Source organism: Fragaria vesca, linkage group LG1 (genome assembly GCF_000184155.1).
Source record: "Fragaria vesca subsp. vesca linkage group LG1, FraVesHawaii_1.0, whole genome shotgun sequence".
Lineage (NCBI taxonomy): Eukaryota > Viridiplantae > Streptophyta > Magnoliopsida > Rosales > Rosaceae > Fragaria > Fragaria vesca.
This window is the reverse complement of record NC_020491.1, coordinates 18,055,487-18,082,317: the sequence shown is the minus strand read 5'-3', so window position 1 is coordinate 18,082,317 and position 26,831 is coordinate 18,055,487. Positions and strand designations below refer to the sequence as shown.

Genomic DNA, 26,831 nt, shown 5'->3' with positions numbered 1-26,831 from the left:
TAATTGACATTTTTTTATAAAAAAAAAAGAAGGTAAGACATTGATGCGGCAATAAAAAGAGAATCATTGATGAAAGTGTGAGAGATTGACAAAGTATTATAGTGACACATATAAATCATATTTTGATGAAGACTAAAAGGAGGCCCAAGCATAGCTGCCCAAACTCATCTCGTTGCTCGTTGGTTAAATAGTATCGAAGAGGAGAGAAGAAATGAATAAGAAGACAAATGAAGAAGAAGAGAGAAATGGGTGGCACTACTCGTTCAAGCTTAGGAGGACAGCTAGAAGTACCGACAGAAGCAATCCACGCTTGTAGCCTAGCTTGGGAGAACTGAAAATGTCTTTTTTAGCACCATTTCCATTAGAATTAAAAGGATTTGTAGAGCTAGATCAATCTGAAGCTGGAAGCATCAAAAGACTTAAATCAAATACACATATAGATGAATTCTTTCATTGCGGGGAGAGGGAGAGTAGGAGGAGGAAGAAGAGGGGAGTGAGAGAGAAGAGTGAGTGAGTGAGTGAGACAGAGAGAGAGATAGAGAGAGGGAGGGGGGGGGATGGGGGGATGAAAAATATTGTGCAGGATCAAGACCTACCGAATTGCCCTATGCAGAGAAACTAGCCCAAACATTCCTTTATCAACCTGTAATTTATTCTTTGCACTCATTAGTTGGTTTTGCAATTCCTTTATGCAATAAGTTTGTGACAGACATCTTGCCTAAAAAATACATTATATTATGTTAACAACTGTTGATGGTACCTTTCCCCAAGTACTTGCTAGAGAAGAAAACACAAGAAGCCAAACCACTTGGACATCATATTATTTTCTTATTTTTCGTACCCCATCTAGAAACTCCAATCGAATATACCTAAACTCAAGACCACAGACACTGAGAACTGGCCTAATAGTCCAACAACAAAGTATATAGAAAATATTTCCTAACAGGGTGAAAGCTAATTCCCACTCAAGGAAACAAAACTAAAAAATAAAATAAAAAACTAAAAGTTTAAATGAAAAAATATAAATAAATTATGACGAATATAGCCATTCGTAACAATTCTAAGATCCTAATTACCACAAACTGGAACTCCCTTACTTATTAGTGGTTTTTTTCTTTAATTTGTCAATCAAGATGTCTTGAACCAGTTCATTCATGGCTAATAATGTAAATGCTTCCTTAAGGCAAGATGCAATTCAACTTTATTTAAACGAATCAAATATGTGAAATTTTTTGAAAGAGACATGCATTACCAGCATATCCTCCAAATAGCTGATCTTCTCAGTCAATGCAATCCTAAACGCCTTCAGCTCTTGCACCTCTTGAAGCAACTAGGAAAAACACAATAGTACATAGAGTGGTACTGTTTAACCAACGAGCAATGAGATGAGTTTAGGCCGCTATGCTTGGGCCTCCTTTTAGTTTCCATCAAAATATGATTTATATGTGTCACTATAATACTTTGTCAATCTCTCACACTTTCATCGATGATTCTTTTTTTGTTTGTCCGCATCAATGTCTTTACCTTTTTTTTTTTTTTTTTTAAAATGTCAATTACTATTTTCATATATATTAAACTAGAAATGCAAAGGCTAGAAGTAACCGTTACATGCTCTATCACTATCATCAACAAATAAACAAGCAGTTGTGAACAAAAAACTTACACTTGTACATATGATACACTAATTATTAATCATATTCACTCATTTATTATGTAAGCATATTTTCTATAAATCATAGCATAAATATAGGCTAATACCAGAAATGGAAAAACTAGAGAACATCCATGCTGGAATGAAGAACTGAATGTTTATGCCTGAAGAAAAAAAAACTTTTTGCAGTGAATTCTGAAAAAATGATGTCTTGGCTACAAGCGTGGATTGCTTCTGTCCGTACTTCTGGCTGTCCTCCCAAGCTCGGCGAGTAGTACCACCCATGTCTCTCTTCTTCTTCATTTCTTCTCTCCTCTTCGATACTATTTAACCAACGAGCAACAAGATGAGTTTGGGCCGCTATGTTTGGGCCTCTTTTTAGTCTTCATCAAAATATGATTTATATGTGTCATTATAATACTTTGTCGATCTCTCACATTTTCATTGATGATTAATACCCGCACTTACGGTACGTTTGTTTCTAGGGACTATTTTAGCTAGGCTTAATTTTTACAAGAGTCATACACTCTATAAGCCTTGCTTATTTTACATTAAACGTGACCCATGTTTGGTGCTTTCTTAGAGTCCAGCACTCCTCATTCCTCAAACACAAGAACACAACATAATAAAAAAGAACAAACCTAACGGAAGAGAAAACGTAAGAAGAAGTCTTAACCCAGAACTCTAATCACAATACCTAGAACAAACCATTGCTTTAGAGCGAAGAAGCTTGTTAAGAATCTGAAGAAAGATATAGTCCTTGAGATTCTATTTGTTTAATCTTGTTGTTTGATTCTTCTGCCTGCACTCTTCTTGCATGATTTGGACGATGAAGAAGCAAAATCCAGTCAGCAACGAGTAAGAAAAGCACATAAGAACAACTTGTATTCCCCTTCGCATTTTGAACTTAGAAGAAGATGTAGCATCGTCAGATTCACCAACATCATCATCGTCAACAAAATTCATTAACCCATGAAATTGATCGAACCATATGTGTTTTGGGAATTGGAAAACCCAACTAATTTTGGGCATCTGTAAACGCATCATCATCATCATCAACAAAATTCGATTTTGGGCATCATAAAACGCATATGTGTTTTCTTTAATTTAGCTGTGCTTGCATAATGAAATTTGGGATCTAGGTTTGAAAGAAAATCAAATGGAAAGCATACTCATATCATCAAGTGGCTCACTTTCAATTCTTTCAAGCTTGTCTGCTCAAATCTTTTATTCGATCCTGGGTATGGGTGTAAAGAAATTCGATATGGGTAGCAAATTCTACTAAGATTGATCGAGAAAAAAGAAAAGTGAAACTCTAGGGAGGAAGAGAGAAATGAGAAGAAGTGAGACAACTGAAAAGAAGAACGAGCAAGATGAAATGCTAGCGCTTCCATAGTCCTCTCAATTTTGGGGTCTTTTCTAAGAAGGTGTGGAGGTGGGCCTATGGACTCCATATGCTCATTTAATTTAGTCCTTGGTTGAGACAACCTAGGACAACTCTTATTGTGTTGTGTAAGCAGTCCAAACCCATCTAATCCCCCTTATCAAACGTCCCGTTACATTATTCAACAATCCGACCAAGAATGCAATACTTTAATGACAATAAATTGCTGATGGCATTGACTTTGTTGTTTGTCAATGGCCAAATTAAGAAGCATTGCTTGGTCCATTATGTCAATAGCTTTGCTTGCTATCCTTGCTATCCTAGTGCCCATGACTAGCCATTCAAAGTCTTTTGGTTGTCTTATACTTAGAGATCTTATTCATTTGTTTTTTGAGGTCTTTCTGGTGTTTAAATTCAGATTGACAACCGAGTGATGTGCCTTGCGCTCAAACCAGTCTAGGTTGTGAGAGTATTTCCAACCCGTGACCCAATGGTTGAGTGTCCTTAGGCTCTAGCTAGGTTTGTGATACACATACCAAGGTTAAACTGGGTTTTAGTTGATTCAGTGACCTATCATTCTTAGTTGAGTCATGGTTCACTTATGGATAGAGTAAAAGGGTCCTTAACCTTTTACTGCTTATTTTGAATCAAACCTTGTTTATGAAAGTTCAATGTCTTAAACCTTGAATCAAACCTTATTGTGATGGCTTGATGACAACACCTTTCCTCATCTCACTTTCTATACTTGATAAATATATACTGGTGTGTGGTTCAACAGATACTCGTTCTAAAGGAGCAGGAGTTTGGGAGCTTCTCAATGTTGCTGTTGTCATGCAAATACTGACACATCATGAAGGACCTATATATCAAAGTTACATTCAATCCACATACAGATTTCAGAGGATGTCATTTTAACCAGAGGATGTCATTGTAAATTTGAACATTTGGTGGTTTAGCAAGATAGTATGCCTCTAACATGTGCTGAACGCCGATTACTTCAAGGCAAACATGTACGACAATTGATTTCCGATGGCATTGACTTTGCTGAAGCACCGGTCAATTCACGGTGGCGGCCGTTGGACCAGGCACGTGGATGTTACAAAGAAAGAATGCATGCTATGCTTCACTGTATGTGTGATGAAAATTCAAAAGGCAATTATATCAGAAATCTCACTAGTTTTGACCCTTCACCTGAAATAGACCACACTCATTTAGATAATCTTAGACAAAGGCAACATGTCAAACAAATTGCTGTCACATGGACAACTACGTGTTATAATTGAACAACAAGTAGTTGGCAGGAAGAAAAACTGAGAGCAATGACTTACGGAATTCTGGGGATAGGGATAAGGACTCAAAGCTAACATAACACAACTTTCAAGTTTGGAAGCATTGTCAATGGCCAAACTAAGAAGCATTGTCTTCCTCTTTTTCTCATGTTTCTGCATGCATTCTCTTTCTTCTTCTCATGCACAAACACATAATGCTACACTCAAGCAAGGCCAACAGCTAAGCGACCAGGATGGCGATTATCTTGTTTCCAAAAATGGTTTGTTCAAGTTAGGCTTCTTTAGTCCAGGCAACTCAAGCATTTTCGGTGCTACAATTAACCGTTACTTGGGAGTATGGTACTACAAACTACCAAATGATCCAGATGCAGTGTGGGTAGCCAATCCAGAAACTCCGATCATTGATACATCAGGGGTATTTGCATTAGCTAGTGATGCAACATTGAAGCTCATTCATGGTGGAGGCCAAGTATCTGTCTCAGATCCTAATAAAACAGTTTCTGGAAATGTGACTCTCTCCTTATTAGATACTGGAAATTTGGTCCTGCGAGAAGTACTAGCTACTAATGGAACAGCAGGAAATGTTATATGGGAAAGCTTTGACCATCCAACCAACACATTGTTACCTGGAATGAAATTGGGCATGAATGTCAAGGCTGGAGAGAATTGGACTATTTCTTCCTGGTTCAGCGATCAAATACCTGCACCAGGTGCTTTCAGGCTTGGCATTGATCCTGGTAGCAACAACCAATTGATCATCTGGCGACGAGATGAAGTATACTGGAGCAGTGGGATCTGGGAAAATGGATCTTTTCAAAATGCTCATGAAATGACAAGAAGGGTTGATCTGTTTGAGTTTACTTTTGTCTCAAACAAGGAAGATAAGTACTTTTCTTATACTGCTAAAAATAGGTCTACTATCTCAAGGTGGGAACTGAATGCTTGGGGCCAAATCATGCAGTACATTTTAACTGTCAACGGTACTACATGGGAGAGAACAGAAGCTAGTGCATGCACATTCAACTTGAATAATCCTGGAGCCATGTGCATAGAGGAGAAGCCCTCAGAATGCAGGAATGACTCGGATGGACTTGTACCAGTAAGAGGCTATTTTGATGGAACTGAAATTCTAAAGCATGATAACAATACTAACATGACCATTAGTGATTGCCATGCCACTTGCTGGAGTGACTGCTCCTGCATTGGTTTCAAAAGTATTTATTCCAATGGGACTGGGTGTGTATTTATGAGTGGAGCAGCAAGATTTGTCGCCAATGATTACTTTGATGCTACTTATGTCCTTAACATATTTAATAATAGCAAAGGTATGCATATATAGCTACTGTGTTTATGTGAAGCGCTTTACAATTGTCATTCTTCCTTTGCATTGTGCACTGATTTTAGCCCTAAGCTTTTTTGAATTATTTCTTTTACACCATAGAGATGTACTTAACTGATAAACTAAGAAAATTGAGGGCAATGGAGGGTTTCTGTTACCTGATTGATCAGCTCTCAACCACTTCAAGTACTTGACTAATATTGTTATTACCTGCAGAAGGAAGCAAAATGAGCGATTTAACAGAAGATATAAAGAAAAAATGGTGGATATGGTGCATCATAGGTCTTATATTTTTCATGGCATTGCTAGTATGTTACTTATGCTACAAAAAGAAAAGAAAGCTCAGACTCATGAAACACACTGGTAAGTAGAAACCGTATATGATCTCTATGGCAATTTTCTGATGAATTGGACGCAGCTAACTATTTAGATAAATGGGATATAATATAGGCCAGGAACAAGGATTAGCAGAGTTGAGATCTCAATTTACCAGATTCGACCACATGTACAAGCTCAAAATAGGTGAAAGAATAGGACAGAACTTTGGGATGTTCAGTTTTTCAGAAGTAGTGGCTGCAACAGATAACTTCTCATCTGCCAGCAAGCTAGGACAGGGTGGTTTTGGACCTGTTTATAAGGTATAAATATATATAGTCCTTTCTTCTTCCATTTGGCTGGAAAGGCAAATCCAAGATTATCAAACAGTATATTGCAATCTGAATATTAGCACCCGAAACTAATATCATGCGCAACTACAGGGGGTATTACCAGATGGGGAACAGGTAGGGATAAAGAGACTCGCCAGAAGTTCAGGACAAGGGCTAGAAGAATTCATGAATGAGATTACACTTATAGCTGAGCTTCAACATAGTAATCTTGTTAGGCTGTTGGGTTGTTGCATTCAAGGAGAAGAAAAGATTCTGATTTACGAATTTATGGTGAATAAGAGCTTGGATGCGTTCCTATTTGGTTTGTCCACAATTTCTTTCATATACAGAAACTCCCCTCTTCCCCCTTCATATGTAATTTTTTTTCATTGGTGTCTTGTATTTGATTAAGGTTTTGACCTCTATTAGCATTTTATGAACTACTTTATTGCAGACTCCACTAGAAGGAGGCAATTGGACTGGCAAAGACGGGTAAGCATCATCGAAGGAATTGCACAAGGACTTCTCTATCTTCATAAGCATTCTAGAGTTAGAGTCATACACAGAGATTTGAAAGCTAGTAACATTCTGCTTGATGAAAATATGAACCCTAAGATCTCAGACTTTGGAATGGCCAGGATTTTCGGACAGAATGAATCTATGGCAAATACAGTTAGAGTTGTTGGAACATAGTAAGTAAAAGAAAATTTTCACTCTTAGAACAACTCCATGACACATATATACTGATTTACATATACAAATTTTCCTGAATAGTCATCTTTCAAAGTTTGATATAATGATTTTTGCAGCGGTTACATGTCTCCAGAGTATGCCATGATGGGCGTTTTTTCTGAAAAGTCTGATGTTTATAGTTTTGGAGTTCTACTGTTGGAGATTATAAGTGGCAAAAAGAACACTAATTTTCTTTCATCTACTGGTCTCTGCCTTATCGAACTTGTAAGTTATGATGATAAATCAAACTTTCCAGTCAATTTCTACTAGAACAGAAAAACTCAAGTACTTGCATCACAAACTAATGTTGCAGGCCTGGGAATTGTGGAAACAAGGACATACTCTGGAGATAAAGGACACATCACTTGACTTGGGGTCTAAAGAGGAAGTTTTAAAATTTATTCAGGTAGGTCTCCTATGTGTTCAAGAGCATGCAGAGGATAGAGCTAACATGTCAGAAGTAATATCAATGCTTACAAGTGATGTCACACATTTGCCTAATCCAAAGCAACCTGCATACACTATTTCAAGAAGTGAAGCTGGGTCAACTACATTACCTGCAGATACAAGTTCAAATACGGCTTCAGTAAATTATGAATCCATGACTGTGATGGATGGTAGATAAGTGTTCTACTTAGTGCTTGTAGAGACTGCTGCAACAAAATAATAGGTCCTTTCATTTGATAAGTTCTGATCCCCATCAGTTTTCTGGACCAGAGACAGTGCAGTCAAAAACTCAAAATAACAGTTTTTGTAATAAAAGAGTTTGGTTATCGCATTTGTTCACATTCTGAGAAAACTCAACTGCAGAGAAGGCACCAAACTCACATTCTGAGCTCGCATTCTTGAGCATCGATAGTTATAACTTAACAAGTGCAGTGCCCATTTTCTAATTTTATTTTGTATTAGAGATTGATGAGATTGTCTTGATAAGAGGCTAGCATAATCAAGAAAGGAAAGCAACAAGAAGTTCACAGCAACAAGAAGCAAAACGAAAACAAAAAACAGGAAGAAAAACTCAAAAGGAAGATAAAACAAAGATGAAAACCATAACAGCTCAAACCACAGCAGCCTTCTGGTCTAGACTAATAGAGGAGAAAGTATGCAACCAATACTGACTCCCACAAATCAAGAACATAACATTCTCCTAATGATACATCCAAGTTATAGTTCACCCGAACACCATTGTAACTCTCAAAGATACATCCAATCCTTTTCATTTCCAAGTTTTACCCATGTTACAGTCACAACACTGGACTGGTTATCACCTGTTCCCTATAACTATACCAGGGAATACTTAACAAGTTACATTTAACAGAACAAAATCCCGTAGTCAAGATCTTATGTAATTCAAGAGAAATTTCATTTTACCACATAATAAGGTGTTAAAGAGTAAGTTGCCAAATAGGAGCCACTAATACAAGGCAAAGCCTAAATTTTCACATCTAGAGCCATTAAACTTGGTGCTATAGTAATACAAGAGAACAGCAAACTATCTATGATATCCCAACTCTAAGGCCATGAGTAAAAATTGCTCTAACCAGAGTTGGTGTCCCGCAAAATAGAATCAAAACCAATTCAGAAAATACTAATGAATAAATATTTACTAAACAAATGTATGTACATATGATCAGTAACGTACGTACCATGATCGACGATCATACAGCGCAATACTCTTGGTCGAGATCAGGTTGGATTCAATCTCGGCGATTCCAGCAGTCTTGAACCTACTGAATCATCTTCACTATACCCAAGTTTCCGGCTTTCGATACAAGACATTGGAAGTCTCCAAGTGTGAGCAGGCAAAACCCTCCATTATCTCTAAGGCTTCAACTTCCTTGTTCATTTGCAGTTTCTTTTAATCTTTTCATTTCATATGTTTGAATAAGACTAGACCATTGTTAATCGAACCAGGCCAAACAGTTTAGACAAAAGAGGGAAATGCTATATAATCAGTCGCGGTGCACAACAGTTTAGACAAAAGTAAGTTATAATTTGCCACGTACTAGAAAGAGTTTGCCACGTACTAGAAAGATTCTTTTCTCTTTTTGGTCAGTACTAAAAGACTGGGAGTCTTTCTTGTACTCCTGCACTCTTCTCTATCAGTTGATTTTGTTCTCAGTTGCTCCCAGACTCATAACCTCTCTGACTCTCTTTCTCTCTACAAGTAAGCTCTCTCTCTTTTACTCTACACTATGATCACTTTTGTGTGCATTTTTAGGCTTTTAGCTCTATATCTATGTCACTTTGCTCAATGCTTTGATTCTGCTTGTTCTGTTTTGGTTTTGGTTTTGGTTTGTTTTTCTTTTCATTTTCATTGCGATAAAGTATGAATCTTTTTTGAACTAGAAGTAAAAGTAGAAAATCTTTGAGTTACATGAGCTTTAGGAATCTTGAAGTAATGGAGGGTTGTGAATACATAATTTGTAGCTACCTCTTGGGATCAATGCTGTGAATACATAATTTGTAGTCACATAATTTGTATTTGGATCATTGGGTGTTGGGCGTTACTAGATAATTCTGGATTCCACCATGTATTTTAGTACCTGGATTTCAATATAAATGCAATGATGAAATTGTGGGGATGGAGTTGTTATGAAATATGGGAAGAGTGAAGTGAAAATGGAGTAGTTTCAGTGACCCACTGTGGCCCTCAAGATTTTCAGAAGATGAAAATCCTACAATCTATGTAGTGTGAAAGGTGAATATACTAATTGCCGAGTAGAATTCGATATCTTTCCAATTTCAGTCTCCCCGGAAGAACCATCCATAAGCATAAACCATCCAACTTGTGTTCTGGGTGATTTTGTATCTTTCCTTAATTAGCAAAGCTACTGACCGTCTCAACTATGAACTAGTATTTTTTTCATTACATCTGGCACTAGCCGACATGTTCTCATATCTTTTGTTGATTGCTTTCTAGTAATTGATTGATTTCATGTCAATCTAATCTGCAGTAAAAGATTCTCAACCATGGATGGTTCTAGAGCTGTCCCATTGAAGGAGATGCCTCTGGGAATAGATGAAATATCTGAGGATGAATATGCATCACAGTCTAGATTACTTCAAGAGTTCACCAGTATATCCAGCATTGACAAGGCATGGATTAAATCTGACAGTAGTATGATATGAGATATCTCATTTTCCTTAAGATTGTGTACACTTGATATATACATTTGTGTTTCTCCTCTACGATTTAAAAGCATACTTTTATTCGTAATCACGATCTTTGTACAGGAAATGGCTCCCAGGCAATGTTTTCAATCAGTCAACCAAATCTTGTGGCAAATAAGAGGAGGAAATTTATTCTATCCTCTAACATTTCAAGAGAAATTAGCAACTCGGTAAACTTTCAATGGGCCCCATTTCCAGTTGAGATGACAGGAGTATCTGTAATTGTTCCATCACCGTCAGGTGCAAAGCTTCTTGTAGTTCGGAATCCTGAATATGAAGCTCCCTGTCAATTTGAAATTTGGGGTCCAGCTCAAGTTGAAAAAGAATTTCATATTCCACAGTCTGTTCATGGCTCAGTATATGCTGATGAATGGTAATTGATGAGAATTCTTTCTGATAATTGCTTTATATGATATATGATATTAGCCTTACGTACAAGATACTTTGTATCCATGTCTCTACTGATTAGTCCTAGAGTTTGTACCTCAATTTTAGAGCATTACTCCTTCTAGCTTTTGTGAACAATTTCTGTGATGCAGTACATTTCAACTTCCAGTGGTACCAGGTTTCAGGGAATATCTTGGTACTGGTGTATCTACGGTTTCAAGTTTTTCTTATTATTGCTTTATATGATATGTAATCTTAGCCCTATGCATTAGAAAGTATATCCATGTCTTTAGTGATTAGCTGTAGAGTTTGTACCAAAACTCTAAGCATTAGTCATCGTGGAGTTTGTCTAAATTTACTGAGATGTAGTAGAGTCCATCTTTCAATGATACAGGTTTCAGGGAATTTCTTGGAATTCTGATGAAACTCTCATCGCTTATGTTGCTGAGGAACCATCTCCGTCCAAGCCAACATTTACTTGTCAGGGCTACAAGAAAGGTAGTACCACCGATGAGAATTTCGCCAACTGGAAAGGTCAAGGAGAATGGGAGGAGGAATGGGGGGAAACCTATGTTGGAAAAGGGCAGCCTGCACTCTTTGTCATCAACATTAACAGGTCTAGTACATTTTGGTCTAGTTTCTATGAGTACTAGGACAAAGAGATCTCTTCTCTAGATAGAAAACTTATTAGGATTTTGACTGTGCTGCACAGTGGAGAGACACAAGCTGTTAGAGGAATTGAAAAGCATTTGAGTGTTGGCCAGGTTGTGTGGGCACCAGCAGTTAGAGGATCACATCAGTTTTTGGTTTTTGTTGGGTGGTCAGCAAATACCAGGAAGCTTGGCATTAAGTACTGTTATAACAGGCCCTGTGCTTTGTATGCAGTTAAGGCACCACTTTGTGTATCAGAAGATGGACAAAATATCATGTGAGTTGCTTTATGTATGCTTAAGCCAATTTAGCTGCGGCCTTCTGCATGTAACTTGTTTCAACTTATTGAATTCCTCCACAGTTCCAGAGATAATTCAGTTGAAGATTTTCCTGTGGTAAACCTGACTCAAAGCACAAGCAGTGCCTACCATCCACGTTTCAGGTACTGTATTTTTTTTCCTCAGATGCTTGGTGTTGCTTTTGTTCATATTTTACAGAAGCCTGTAACCTGCTTGTTTTACCTAATTTAGTCTATGATATCTTACACTAAGTTCCTTTTTAGGTTTCTGAAAATCTACTTTTGGTTGTTAAATAAATATCTCTTCTGGAATATGTTTTTGCTACGCCATCTAAAATTGGTCGACTCATCTAAAATTGGTAACCCAGATAGAACTGAAAGTTTGTTTTTCTGACATTTCTTGTCTTTTTTTCACTTTTATAAACGAAATAGTAAGGTTATCGTAAGCGCTATTCAGGAAAAGCAGAATGGCGATTGTGATCATTGTTTTATTTGTTAATTATCTACTATATAGCTGATTGTCTCAATCATTATCTACTTGATGGCTTCTTGTAAGATGATGAGTGTAACTTTTCCAGTCCAGATGGAAAACTGCTGTTGTTTTTATCTTCAAGAAGTGCAGTGGAGTCTGGGGCACATTCTGCAACAGATTCTCTCCTTAGAATGGATTGGCCGATAGATGGGGTGCTATGCTCATCTGCTAAAATTTTTGATGTGGTGAGACCTTCATCTTTCATCTATTTGATTCGAGTCATCAATTTCTTGGGTTCTTTTGAGCCACTGACTTTCGTGCCATTCTTGGCATAATTTGTTGTGCCTGCAAATTATGAAAGACAATTCTTTTATTAGCATGTGTGCAAACTTCTACAAGCTGACATTGAAAAATTCTTGGATTACAAATCATGAATGTGAAACATGTATACATCATACATGATAGGTTACATTTATTACTAGATACCAGTTGTGTGCTGGGTTTCTACTATGAAATGATTTTGAAACTTTGAGGTTGATGTTGTTCTCATGCATATTTATGGCATAGCTAACCTGCCATTAATGCTTTAAGTATGGGGGACGAATTGGGCACCCCCTTTTTGCAAACCACAACCCCCTCCCTTTTGTCATGCAAAAGGAAAAGGGGTTGTGGTTTCACAATTTCGGGTGCCAATTTTACTCGCCTAAAGTTTATGCACTGGGGGAGCACCTTTAGGTAGCATCCACCATAGTTGTACTGTTGTACATGAACTTAACTTCCTTGAACGTAAGGTTTCAGGTTCATGAACTTGATATCAGCCAAAAAACTTATGATGATTTAAATCATGTTATCTGAATTTTACATTAGTCTATCTCCCTCCCTTCCTCTGTATTACATTTAACTTACTGTACACATCTGAAGATTCCTGTTGTAATGTCCGCGGATGATGGTTGCTTCCCTGGACTTTACTGTTCAAGTTTCCTTAGTAATCCATGGTTTTCTGATGGATGCACTGTGGTCATATCTTCCTTCTGGGGCAGCTGTCAAGTAGTACTTTCTGTCAATGTGTTGAGGTATAATCATCAGTCATATAACTCTCTTGGATTCTACACGTAATTAACCTGTTATGTTTATCTGAGTTTCCAGTGGAGAAGTACTACGTATCAGCCCTACTAATTCAAACTTTTCATGGAATGCTCTTTCATTGGATGAGGACAACATTATTGCTGGTAACATCAAAACCCTATTTTGCAGCTAAGTAGGCAGACAATTTTGTACAATTATAATAAGATCTCCACTTCTTGTTGGATCTTTGAAGTGTCTAGCAGTCTAGTAGATGTACCACGCATCAAGTACGGTTATCTTGTTGATAGAGAGAGGAAAAGCACTGCATGGAATTGGTTAGATGTACCAAGCCCCACAAACGAATGCTCGGAGAAGGTATATCAATTTGCTTTCTGAATGTTATATAATTAATTTCTACATGTCAAGACTATCTTGAAAGCATCAAAATTATATCACAGAAGTCTGTTTGCAACAGGTGGAATCTTTGCTCTCATCTCTTCAGTTCAGTATAATGAAGATTCCAGTTAGGGATGTTTCTGATAGCCTAACAAAAGGTAGTGTATGCCAATTCTTTTTCTTGTTTATTATACAGTAATTAGATTTTAATTTCCTTCATCTGCTTCAATCTTTTTCAGGTGCTAGAAATCCTTTTGAGGCTATATTTGTGTCTTCCAAAACTAACAGAAGTGATTCATTTGATCCATTAATTGTATTCATACATGGAGGTCCGCATACTGTTTCTTCGTCAAGTTTTTCAAAGTCCTTAGCATTTCTCTCTGCAATTGGGTTCAACTTGTTACTTGTGAACTATAGGTAACTTCTGATTTTCCATTTCTCCCTTTCTCTTCTTCTTTCTTATCTCAGTCAATGTTCAGCTAAATTTATTTGATTTTCAACAGAATTATATCTGATGGCTACCCAACAGTTAGATTCTATCACTAAGTTTTGCCAAATGTCGTTTGCAATGGCAATATCTACACTCAAACATGTCTGATTAAAGTTGATGTAATGATTGTATGCTTGCTGCATATGACAAACCTGTGTATATATGTTTGGATCCTTTAGATATCAGCTTGTATCCTTATGGATTGGCTCTCACTTTCCTGATTTCTGACAAGTTATGATATTAACTTATTCTAGAGGTTCACTAGGATTTGGTGAGGAAGCACTTCAATCTCTTCCAGGGAATATTGGCTCCCAGGTAATCTTATTTCAGTATGCAAGCTGGCATGGTGCCTCAGCTTGCCTGTTCTCTTCTCGAATGTGATTATATCCTATTCGTGTGCCATTTCATATGTTAGTATACCGCGATGAAGTATTAGCGTTTGACTTCAAGTTCCTAAACTCTTAGTTTCTTCTCTACAGGATGTGAATGATATACTGGTGGCTATTGATCATGTCATTGACGTGGGCCTCGCTAGTCCATCCAAAATGGCCGTTCTTGGTGGTTCTCATGGTGGCTTTTTAACAACTCACTTGATTGGTCAGGTGTGTAGCTTTCAGAAAGTAGGACTATCTGTGCATTTTTCAGACAGAAAACCATCTTCCTGTATAAAGTTTCATTTCTTGTCATTGTGCATTTCAAGTTATGGATTTCGCTTCTTGTTATTGTGTATTTCAAGTTATGGATACCACTAGTTTGTGCTTTTAATACAAAAATCTATATTTCCCTTATCGGATGCTTCTGTTTGGAATTGGATTCTTGGGCTTCTCATTTGCCTCCAGTGTTTTAACATATGTACACCAGGGTTGAATGCTTTAGATAGTGATTTTGCATTTGAATTTGATAGCCTTGTACCTGAAATATGCAGGCACCAGAGAAGTTTTTTGCAGCGGCTACAAGGAATCCTGCATGTAACCTGGCATTGATGGTTGGTACAACAGACATCCCTGATTGGTGCTATGTGGAGGCCTACGGAACTGAGGGAAAAAACAGATATAGTGATTTTGCATTTGAATTTGATAGCCTTGTACCTGAAATATGCAGGCACCAGAGAAGTTTTTTGCAGCGGCTACAAGGAATCCTGCATGTAACCTGGCATTGATGGTTGGTACAACAGACATCCCTGATTGGTGCTATGTGGAGGCCTACGGAACTGAGGGAAAAAACAGATATACAGAAGCACCTTCAGCTGAGCATCTGGCTCTCTTTCACTGCAAATCTCCAATTTCACATATCTCAAAGGTAGGCAAGTTTATGCTTAAAAGTGAGCTCACTCTTAAATAGGACCACATTGGCATAGAAGGTAGATCTAGAGAAAAGATTTATACCAAACAGAATTGACATAACAGTTGTCCCCACATTACTTTGTTTAAGTAATTCCTTAACTGCATGGATATTCACCTTCTGAAAAACTACAAAGACATTGGAAAAGCTGAGTAACATGCATGATATGTATGCCAATTGCTTAAGCCTGCTGTGTAATATACCTGCATTGATGTAAAGCAAAACAACTGAAATGAAAGATAGGTCATATCCTACTGCGCTACTCTAGTGGGTTGAAATTCCTGACATTTTACACTTGCAGTTTAGACGATAGATTTACTGAAAAGTTTGCTATTTCTTACTTTTTTAAACATGATGCTCCCTCTGCAGGCCAAAACACCCATCCTTTTTCTCTTGGGTGCCCAAGATATCCGCCTTCCAATTTGTAGCGGATTGCAAGTAAGTAGTATAACATTACCAAGTGCTTGGATATTTACTTGTACTAGCAGTAGAAAATGTTGGAATCTATGAATTTCATACTTCCTTTGCTGCCTAGTTGTGTGGAAACTTTGATGCATAATGAGTACCTGTAAAAAGAAAAGTAATGAGGATCTTAATAATTTGCAGTATGCTCAGGGATTAAAGGAAAAAGGAGTTACTGTGAAAGTCATTGTGTTCCCTAACGACAACCATCCAATTGACAGGTAAAGACATGATCCAGATGTGGCTTTGACTTTTTACATTAGTAAAAACTATGTGCAAGGTTGAATTTCTATCTCATTCGAATTCCTGTTTGCAGGCCGCAATCCGACTTTGAGAGCTTTCTAAATATTGGTGTGTGGTTCAAGAGGTATCTGTTCTAAATGAGCAGGAGTTTGGGAAATTCTCAATGTTGCTGTTGTCATGCAAATAAGTTGAGAGTATGTTTAGCCCCAGCTACGCTTGTACCAACCAGACCGACCCATATTAGCGAGCATTACTTGAGAGTACATTGCTGTCTCGTCACGTGAATGGTACGATCTTGAGATTACCTAATAAATGCCGGATCACTTATACTTCGGTGTGTAGATGAATTTAGTTGATCTTGTGTACGGTTGCTCTGCCACGTGGATGATACAACAGACCAATGAAAGATCAAAGAAGTCACATTCAAGTATCCAAACCTTACCTTAGCCGTAGGTGGAGTTTGCATAGAAAATGAGTCAGCAGCAATAATGGGTAGTGTAGTAGTACTAAGCAAAGCCAATGCCACCTTGAATTGGTGCGTCAACGCCTTTCTTCCAAGATACCCTCCTCCCCCTCCTCCTATTATATCTCTCCTTTCTTCCACTCCCACACTCTCTCGCTCTCTTCTCTCTACGTAAGCTCTCTCTAACCTTTTCTGTCTCATATATACATATATTGTATAAATATATAGCCTTTCCTCACTGTTTTGATTCTGCTTGTTTCTGGGTATTGATCATTTCGTTTTGTTTGGGTGAAAGTTTCAATCTTTGAGTTACTTGGTCCTTTCAAAATGAATGCTTTAGTTGTTTTGTGGTTACCATTTCCAGTTTCATCTGTTCATGAATCTGTATATTATTGTCTTTGGATCAATGCATGGTGTGTTTGGGATTGGATGTTCAATACATAGTTTGGAATGATGATTGATTGTTGGGCATAACTGAACAATTCTAAATTGTAGTAAACCACACTGGGTGGATTCATGAGGGATTAATTTGTTTGAATGGATAGTTTAGATTGAAGAGGGAGTAATTTTAGTGACCCAGAATTTTGTCTTGGAAGATTTTCTGAAGCCGAAAATCTTGCAATGCTGTGTAGTGCCAATAGAAGTAGAATTTGATCATGATAGGATTAAAAAGAGTGAGAAGATATGTGCAAAGTTTTTTACTTTGCTTTGTGATAGGCTGTTTGATAACCATTGGAGCTTTCCTTAGTCTTGTTCTTGGCTTCCCTATCAAAATATACAAGTGCTAGATTCTGTGGAAGAAGAATGGCATGCTATCTTTCATTTGTGTTATTGAAGGCAAACGAGAAAGTGAAATTTTGTTCAACTGTGGTCCTTAGGCATGTTTACTTTTTTGAAACTGTCAACTTTTGGGGATGTTAGGAAGAAAAGATGTGTTCTAGGTGATTATGGTTTTGCTAAGTAGGAAAGCTCGTGATCAGTGTTATACCTGATTGAGAGATATATTCCCACACTTTCTGTTGATTGTTTTTAGTAACTGAATGATTTTCTTGCAATTTAATCTGTAGTAAAAGATTCTCAACCATGGATGGTTCTAAAGCTAGCCCAACGAAGGAGTTGGCCCTGGGAATAGATGAAACAACTGAGGAAGAATATGCTTCACAGTCTAGGTTACTTCAAGAATTCACTAATATAGCCAGCATTGACAAGGCATGGATAATACCTGGCAGTGGTACGATATCTCATTTTCTAAACACAAGCTTATTTTGATGTTTATATAGGCATCTATATGTTTCTCCTCCCCAATATAAAGCCCAGCAACCATTTTTAATCATGATCTTTGTACAGGAAATGGCTCCCAGGCAATGTTCTCGTTTAGTCAACCAAACGTTATGGCAAACAAGAGCAGGAAATTTATTCTATCATCTCATATCTCGAAAGAAAGTAGCAAATTGGTGAACTTCCAATGGGGCCCATTTCCTATTGAGATGACGGGAGTCTCTGTAATTGTACCATCACCATCAAGTGCAAAGCTTCTTGTAGTTCGTAATCCTGAAAAAGACTCTCCCTGTCAATTCGAAATTTGGGGTCCAGCTCAAGTAGAAAAGGAATTCCATATTCCCCCAACTGTTCATGGCTCAGTATATACTGATGGCTGGTAATTGATCATGTGATCTTAGTTTTTCTATTGAATTATTTATATGATATTTGACAGCCTTGTGTATTAGACAGTGCCTGTAGTGATTAGCTGTAGAGTTTGTTTAGGGTTTAGCTGTAGAGTTTGTACCTCAATTCTGAGCATTAGTCCTTCAGGAGTTCGTCCAGATTTCTTGACATTTAGTAGAGTTCATCTTTCAATGGAACAGGTTTCAGGGAATTTCTTGGAACTCTGATGAAACTCTCATCGCTTATGTTGCTGAGGAGCCATCTCCCTCCAAGCCTACATTTACATTTCAGGGCTATAAGAAAGGTAGTTCCACTGATAAGGAATTTGGCAACTGGAAAGGCCAAGGGGAGTGGGAGGAGGAATGGGGGGAAACCTATGCTGGAAAAAGGCAACCTGCACTCTTTGTCATAAATGTTAACAGGTCTGGTAATTTTTGGTTTAGTTTCTTTCATTACCAGTATATGAAAGTAAAGAGATTTCTTCTTGAGAGTGCAAACTTATTTTGAATTGTCTTATCCTATGCAGTGGAGAGACACGAGCTGTTAAAGGAATCGAAAAGCGTTTGAGTGTTGGCCAAGTTGTTTGGGCCCCACCAATTAGTGGATCCCATCAATATTTGGTTTTTGTTGGGTGGTCAGCAGATACCAGAAAGCTAGGTATGGTGTATTGTTATAACAGACCCTGTGCTTTGTATGCAGTTAAGGCACCACTTTATGGATCAGAAGCTGATGGACAAGAAATCAAGTGGTTATGTCCAATTAGCCCAGGCCTTTCTGCATGTAAATTTTTAGATCCCTCATCCAAAGACATGTATAATTTTTGGAGTGTATGATTGTTTCAGAGATAATTCAACTGAAGATTGTCCTCTGGTAAATCTAACACAAAGCATTAGTAGCGCTTTCTTTCCAAGATTCAGGTATTTGTCCTTCTTCCTCAGATACATAGTTTTGTCTTTATTTGAATTCTGTCGGTAGTATCTTATGCACAGTTCCTTTAGTTTCAGATTGGGAACAAATAAGCATCTGCCTACTATAAGACAATCTTTTTATATCAAGGTTTAACTTGAAGTGCTAGCCTAGATACAACTGAAACTTTATTTTTCCCACATGTCTTGCTTTCTACAATCGTATTACTAAAATTGGTATCTTCAAATAAACGGGAGTTCATTAAGAAGCAGATTTTGAATGGTTCTAGTTATTTCAATTGTTATTGATGGCTGATTGACTGATTGTGAACCATTAGCTACACTATAGCTCATTATAATTGAAACATGATCAATGTAACTTTTCCAGCCCAGATGGCAAATTGCTTTTGTTTTTATCAGCAAGAAGTTCTGTGGATTCCGGGGCACATTCTGCTACAGATTCTCTTCACAAAATTGATTGGCCAGTGGATGGAGTGCCATGCTCATCTATGGAAGTTGTTGATGTGGTGGGTTCTTCATCCTTTATCTGTTTGATTTCAGTTCACTTAATCTTTTGTGCTGTTTTAAACTATTCACATTTGTGCAATTCAGGGCTGAACCTGTTGTCGATGGAGATCATGACAAAATTTCACATTCTAGAAATTTGAAGTGAAAATCCTGAATGTGAAATGGCAATATGTTGTAATGGTATTTAGGTTACCAGTGGTGGAGCTAAGGGTATTCTTACCCAACAATTGTTTGAATGTTGGTATGTAGTAACGGTATGTGGGTTACCCACAATTATTCTTACAAAGGCTCGAACTACTGACCATTTGCAATAATAAGCTGGCCAAAACCACGATTGCAACTGCAACTTGGACAACCCTTGTACTTATATCTACAACCTTGGTAATTAGGTTTCCTCAGTTTTTTTGCCTAGCTCTGCCATGTATGTTACGAATTACGATTGGTACTTTCCAGTGGTATGTTGGACAAGAATGTGGTGTGTTGCCACTGGCTACTATATACAAATAGTTTCCGTGTTGAATACTTGTACCGATGTTATGCTGTACTGAATCCTGGAGTAGAGGCTGATGTTTTCATGCATATAATGCATGGGTAACCTCCAAAATGTATGCATTTAGAAACCAATTTCATCCTGTATGAACCCTTAATTATCTTGAACAAAAGGATTTAGTTTCATGCAGTTAATATCACAAAACATAGCTATTGCAGATGCAGAACATTTTGAATTTGAGTTTTACTGTCTCTCCCTCCCTCCCTCCCTCCCTTCCTCTGTTTTGCACTTGGATCTTAATACAATTTCCTTTTGAAGATTCCTGTTGTTATGTGTGCGGATGATGGTTGCTTCCCTCGGCTTTACTGTTTTCCTCACAGACCCATGACTTTCTGATGGATGCACGATGATTATGTCTTCCTTCTGGGGCAGCTGTCAAGTGATACTATCTGTGAATGTGTTAAGGTACGATGATTGTTCTTATAGCTCGCTTGTCTTTGCATTCCATCTTTACCTTGTTTATGTAATTAACCATGACATTAATATGAAATTACAGCAGAGAAGTATCACGCATCAGCCCCACTGCTTCAAATTCATGGAATGTTCTTTCATTGGATGGGGACAATATTGTTGCTGGTAACATGAAATCCTATTTTTACTGATAGCCACACAAATGTAAATATGTATAACATAATCTCCGCTTCTTTTTTTAATGCTTGAAGTGTCCAGCAGTCCAGTACATGTGCCTCACATCAAGTATGGTTTTCTTGATAAAGAAAGGAAAAGTACTGCATGGAATTGGTTAAATGTACCGAGCCCCACAATTGAATGCTTTGGAAAGGTATCAATTCGCTGTCTTTTTATTGTACTTGCCATATATGCAGATCAAGATTTTCTCCAAAGCTACAGTTTTACTCAATTTCTCTATGCTACAAGTTAAATCATTGCTCTCATCTCTACAGTTCAGTATAATAAAATTCCTGTCAAGGATGTTTCTGATAGCCTAACGAAAGGTATTACAAACCAATTTCACTCTCATGTGTTAAAAAATTATTGATGTTGATGTCCTGTATGTGTTCAAACCTTTCAGGTGCTGGAAAACCTTTTGAAGCTATTTTTGTAATCCTTAATTGTAATCCTTCACGGTGGCCCACATTCTGTTTATTTGACAAGCTTTTCAAAGAACCTGGCATTTCTATCTTCAATTGGGTTCAACTTGCTACTTGTAAATTATCGGTAAAGCTAAGATTCTTCTTGCTCATGTTTTCTTATCATGGTCAGGGTTCCAATTTGCTCAGCTAAATGAATTCAATATTCAACAAAATTACTCCTAGTTTTGAGTCCGAGGTACTATAATCATAGGGAGGAAAAAGAAAAAGAAAAAGAAAAAGAAAACAAGAAGATTAGCTCCCATGCTTGAAGAGTCTCTTTTAGACAGTGGTTCCCATTATTCTGATTTACGGTTTAGGATGTTAAATTATTTTAGAGGTTCAGTGGGCTTTGGTGAGGAAGCACTTCAATCACTTCCGGGGAAAGTTGGCTCCCGGGTGCTTAACCTTTCATTTGAGATAAATTAATTTTACTTTTGCAATTTCTACATGCATGTTGCCTTAGGGTACCTCGCTTTACGATAGTGGTGATTATGTAGAGTTCTATTCTCGTGTCATTTCATTTATTAGTTTACCCTGCAACAAAGTATTTACTTTATACTATGTGTGTGACTTCTAGTTTCTAATCTCTTTGTTTAATGATGTACTGGTGGCTATAGATCATGTGATGGACTTGGGGCTTGCTAGTCCATCAAAAATTGCAGTTCTTGGTGGCTTTTTAACAACACACTTGATTGGCCAGGTGTGTAGTTTGTAGAAAGTATGACTACATGTGCATATCTGCATTTGACGGAATATATATGTTCATGAACATAATGTGTGTGGTTGTCATTATGCATTTCAAGGTGTGCATACCACTAGTTTGTGGTTCTATATGCAGAAATCTAATTTCTTGTATCGGATGGTTAGTAAATGGACAGCTGCTTATTTGAGTTCATTAGAACGGGAGTATTGAACCTTTCATTTTCTTCAAGCTTTTTATTTGTGTTAAGCAGGTGAACTACATGAAATTTGATATCTTGTGCCTGAAATGATGCAGGCCCAGAGAAGTTTGCTGCCGCTTGTGCAAGGAATCCTGTATGTAACCTTGCACTGATGGTTAGTACAACAGACATCCCTGTTTGGTGCTATGTGGAGGCATATGGAAGTGAAGGTAAAAATATCTACTCAAAACTCAAAAGCACCTTCAGCTGAGGATCTGGCTCTTTTTCACAGCAAGTCTCCTAATTTCACATATTTCGAAGGTATGCTTGTTTAAGCTTCTTTTACTATATAAGTGAGTTGACTCAGGACTTTGACGCATTGATACTACAATATTGGAATAGAAAACCTAGAGTTTAGAATCATACAGAGTTAGAGTAACAGTTGCCCTTTCATTACTTTTTTGTTTATATTTGATTGAGTGCATGCACTTTCGCATCATGAGGAACTGCATAAGACTTGTGAAAACGGAGTAATATGATGTTCATGCCATTTTCTTAAGCAAGCTGTGTACTAGGATTGCACAATGCGAAGAAGCTGCTGATTATTAATTCAAATGAAACACAAGACAAAGTTGATATAGAGGGAGATAAATTATTAAGTAGCCCAAATGTCCAGGAAGTGGCCCTTTTCAATGTAATGGTAAATGTTTTTGTTGTCAAATGCATACATGCTGGTTTGAACCCTCTGAGATTGTCTAATTCAAGTGAATCAATAGCGGGTTTGGATAGTATTGTTTCCCTAAATTTTATTGAGGTTCATATGCTACTCTACTGGGTTGAAGAATTTGATATTTTTCAGTGCCTAGAATATAAAACTGATTTTCCCTTGGAATAAGTAGTACTTGAAATGATATCATCTTCTGAGGAGTTCACTGGTTCTAGCTTTCTTAAATTTGATGTGTCTGCAGGTCAAAACACCCACCCTTTTTCTTCTGGGTGCTCAGGATCTTCGCGTTCCGATTTCCACTGGATTGCAAGTAATCTATGTTCCAATTCTGCTCAACTAGACGTTTAACATTGTAATCCTACTTTGATGATTTGACAACAATAGCACTTCAATAATAAAGTAACTGAAGCAACAATTCAAAAACAGTTGGCATCTATGAATTACTAATAAAAAAATATGTAGCCTCCTTTGCTGCCTTGTGGGTTTGTTGGAAACTTTGATGCATAGATGACTACTAAACTGTAGTTATGTGAGAAGAGATGAGAGTTGAATGTTTATTATTTGCAGTATTTTTGAGCATCAGGGGGCAGAGTCAGGATTATATAGGATTATATATTAAGGGGGGCCGAGTTATAAAGTGAAAATACATAGTATTCAAAAATTGAATAACGGTATATGAATACAATATCAAAAGGTAATTAACTTTTGTGTATTGGACAGTTCAAAAAAAATGTTACTAAATTGAAAACAAAATATGAAATTTGGAATTCATTAAATACATAGAGAAATAACTGAAATAAGTTTGAGTACATGGCAAGAGTTGATTAAGGTAGGAGAAATAAATTGGATAAATCAGACTTAGTAACAAAAAATGGTGTTTATAAGAAAGGAATGGGGGGCCTCTAAATTAGAAAGTTTTTACATCTAATTATGTCAAATTCCTTGATTAGTAAAGCCTAATACGCAAGTTCAAAAAAAAGTAAAGGGGTGCCATGGTCTCAATATAGTTCCGCCAGTGTCGAGCATTAAAGGACAAAGGAGTTGTTGTCAAAGTCGTTATGTTCCCTAATGGCATCCATCCAATTGACAGGTAAACACATGTTCCCTAATGCATTCAACTCATTAGTTACAGGCATATACAATTCATGATCGGATTTAATCTCTTTCAAATTCTTGTTTGCAGGCCTCAATCCGACTTTGAGAGCTTTCTTAATATCGGTGTGTGGTTTAAGAAATATTTGTTCTAGATGAGTAGAACCTTGGAATTTTAATGTTACTCTTTTCAGGGGAAAATTAATACATATCCATCATGAAATATCTGTTTGGTAAATTCATATCCAGTATAAGATGTGCCCTACTTGTAACCAAATTCTTCACCTTCAAGTAGTCGTTTCTTATATCTTTGAAACATTAATATCAATGCATAACTGCTAAGTATGATGAGGTGATTTGGTGACATGGATATTTCTACAATGCATTTGTTGCGTTAAAACAGTGTTCTAAAGAACATTTACATCTACACTGCGTCCTTCTGGTTTAGACTTACTAGGTATATGTTATAAGTAAATAATGAACAAGACAAAGATTGGAGGGATGAAACAAAAGTTTTGCTTTTTGCTTAAGTTCTTATTGCTGCAAATGTGAAGAATTTTTTAACTTGACACCTCAATCAAACTATTTTATTCTATAATCTCCAACAAAAACAACTCCTAAACAAAACACAAATTAGGGCAAGCTCATGGATGACTTTTGTTTCCACGGTTTACAAATTTCATATTTGCCACTGCCCCAGTCCATCCTACATGGATGAGGATCATATTCAGTAGTTCTTACAGACCACCAACACTGCTTGCAAGTTTTGAGGTCTCTACTGCCCACATATACATCAAATCATTCTTTTGCATCAGGCCACTCGAAAGTGCAGTAGAATTTAGTGTCCCCTATAAAACTAGATTTAAAATTGAATTGGAAGAAAGCATTAGGGGCAAGTTTTTGGAGACCGAGATCATTGTCAGCGGATTGGGCGTGAACGTTGAGTGTCATGCCTTCTAATTGATTCGTGACTCTTATATGTTTTGTCCAGTGTGCATTACAAGCAATTCCGAAGAACAACATAAGCAATATCATCATCACTACTCTTCCAATGAAGAAACCCATGCTAATTTGTTTTGAAGTGTTATCTTGGTAGAAATGTACTATGTGCAACATGTTTTTTTATAGTGGCTAAATGGATTAGGTCATATGATAATTGACCAGGTTCTTAAAACCTATAATCAATTTTTGGGAAGAAATGGAAAACAATAAAGCGAAAAATGGAATTATATAATGTGGTTATGGGTGAAGATTCTCTTATGGTTCTCAACAACGTTCATCAAAAAGGCTATGTGTGATTACTGTCACATCCCGGTTCTTAGGTCAATTTACTTTTGGGTTACTTTAACCTTTTACCGTTTTAAGTAACCGTTTACTATTTAAGGCTCTAAAAGTTGACTTTTTCTTTTGTCTAAAATTTGGGAAAACTTTCTTTATGAAAGTCGTAGAAGATGTTAAACAGAGTTTGTGGACACGTGGCACGGTTAAATTGGAGTTTGTATGAAGAAGTTATGGTCTAAAAACGAAAGTTACTATTTTTGGTCGGGAGTATAAAAAGGGAAACTTACCAAATGAGGTAAGGTAGAAATCAGAAAATTATTGGCTCTCTCTCTCTCCTCTCCCCGCAGCTCTCCCGACCCTGGAACTTTCCGGCCGCCGTCCGGCCGAGATAGGAGGCGTGCTTGGTGTCGATTTGAAGCTTGGAGCATCCTCGATCTACAAGTCTAGGTAGGTGGCAGCCCGTGTCACGCCCCCGTGAAGGAGCAGTTTCTTCGGGAAGGTGCGGCTGTGTCGTGGGGGTTTTCTCGCCAGAACTCCTTTTTCGGCCACCAAAATTGGAGCTACCGGTCTCGTCTTGAAGCTCTCCCTTCCAGCAGCAAACCCCTAAAAGGATACATCCTAACTCGATATAGGTAAGGAGAATCGAAGGTTTGAATTTCTAGGGTTCTTTATTGTGTTTTTGTTCGATTGACATGTTTAAGCTTAAAATTGGACTTAGTGATAGTTATGAAAGTTGTTTGGGCTGTTGAGAGGAAGATGTTGTTCAAATTTGGTAGTCATTGGGGGTCGTCGGAGTCGGCCGCCGGCCGCTGCTGTAAGGGGGCTTTTCAGGGTTTTAAATGTGTTTTATTAAGGGGAGTCTAATGGAATGAAGTTTGGAATTTTTGAAGGAGTTTTGGTTAGGTTTGGAATTTTTCAGAGATTGGAGAAATTGGCGGTTGATAGAATAAATCAAACCATTGGATTTTCTTGGTTATGGTCCTAAAGTGCTAGAATCGATGAAGGAAAGTTGTAGATGAAGTTTGGTAAAAATCTAATTAGCTTTATTAGTGGGTTATTTGAGAGGATTTCGATGATTAAGTTAAAGCATTTAATTTCCTAAATTGAAGAGTGGTTCTAAGCATATTTATTGTGCCAGGATCGATACGAAGGGAACCTCGCTTGAGTGGCGATGCGGTTATCGTCAGGCTTATGCCTAAATTTATAAGTGGACATTTTGGTTTTAAATAAATATGCATGCAAGATTTTATAATTTGTTAATTTATTTTCCGAGCTTATATTATAATTTTGGCTTATGAAATGATCTTGGAAAGTATTTGAGATTGAAACATTGATTAATTGTTAGTCAAGATTTATGGATTTTAGCTCGGGTTATTAATTTGATATTTGAGTTTGGATATTTTTATAAATTCCGGATTTCATTAAAAAGGTTTTATTGGTGGACTCTGAGATTTATAAAAGATTTCTGAAAATGGGATTTTCGGTAGTATGCTATTTTTAATTTTCGAAATTATTGGTGGAATATCGATCTTGACCTTAAGAATGTTTTAGTGAGTATTTTGGTTTGAGATATTAATTATGAATTTTTACTGGTTAATTAAATCTCGCTTATAATATGGTTTTGAGA

General features: G+C 37.2%; 2 protein-coding genes and 1 pseudogene across 3 annotated transcripts; all 3 read left to right on the top strand.

Moving 5' to 3' along the window:
• Positions 1 to 4,246: 4,246 nt before the first annotated feature.
• On the top strand, positions 4,247 to 7,667 carry LOC101312394 (G-type lectin S-receptor-like serine/threonine-protein kinase CES101-like). Its single transcript, XM_004289416.1, has 6 exons — positions 4,247 to 5,649; positions 6,114 to 6,301; positions 6,422 to 6,632; positions 6,765 to 7,002; positions 7,120 to 7,267; positions 7,356 to 7,667. The coding sequence occupies exons 1-6, from the start codon at positions 4,434 to 4,436 to the stop codon at positions 7,665 to 7,667; spliced, it is 2,313 nt and encodes a 770-aa protein (XP_004289464.1). The 5' UTR covers positions 4,247 to 4,433.
• Positions 7,668 to 10,015: 2,348 nt separating this feature from the next.
• Positions 10,016 to 16,452, top strand: LOC101312103 (acylamino-acid-releasing enzyme-like). Its single transcript, XM_004289415.1, has 17 exons — positions 10,016 to 10,163; positions 10,280 to 10,589; positions 10,998 to 11,219; positions 11,316 to 11,531; positions 11,622 to 11,696; positions 12,131 to 12,269; positions 12,946 to 13,097; positions 13,171 to 13,253; positions 13,343 to 13,464; positions 13,565 to 13,643; positions 13,725 to 13,902; positions 14,230 to 14,290; positions 14,455 to 14,577; positions 15,077 to 15,274; positions 15,686 to 15,754; positions 15,923 to 15,999; positions 16,095 to 16,452. The coding sequence occupies exons 1-17, from the start codon at positions 10,016 to 10,018 to the stop codon at positions 16,156 to 16,158; spliced, it is 2,316 nt and encodes a 771-aa protein (XP_004289463.1). The 3' UTR covers positions 16,159 to 16,452.
• A 109-nt stretch (positions 16,453 to 16,561) lies between these two features.
• LOC101311807 lies at positions 16,562 to 24,078 on the top strand (annotated as a pseudogene). The gene is made up of 18 exons (XR_183860.1): positions 16,562 to 16,655; positions 17,552 to 17,715; positions 17,832 to 18,141; positions 18,350 to 18,571; positions 18,676 to 18,894; positions 18,992 to 19,066; positions 19,443 to 19,581; positions 20,391 to 20,537; positions 20,629 to 20,708; positions 20,795 to 20,926; positions 21,009 to 21,085; positions 21,163 to 21,308; positions 21,559 to 21,619; positions 21,801 to 21,930; positions 22,221 to 22,425; positions 23,073 to 23,150; positions 23,848 to 23,921; positions 24,015 to 24,078. The product of XR_183860.1 is annotated as an acylamino-acid-releasing enzyme-like (transcript).
• Positions 24,079 to 26,831: the final 2,753 nt, after the last annotated feature.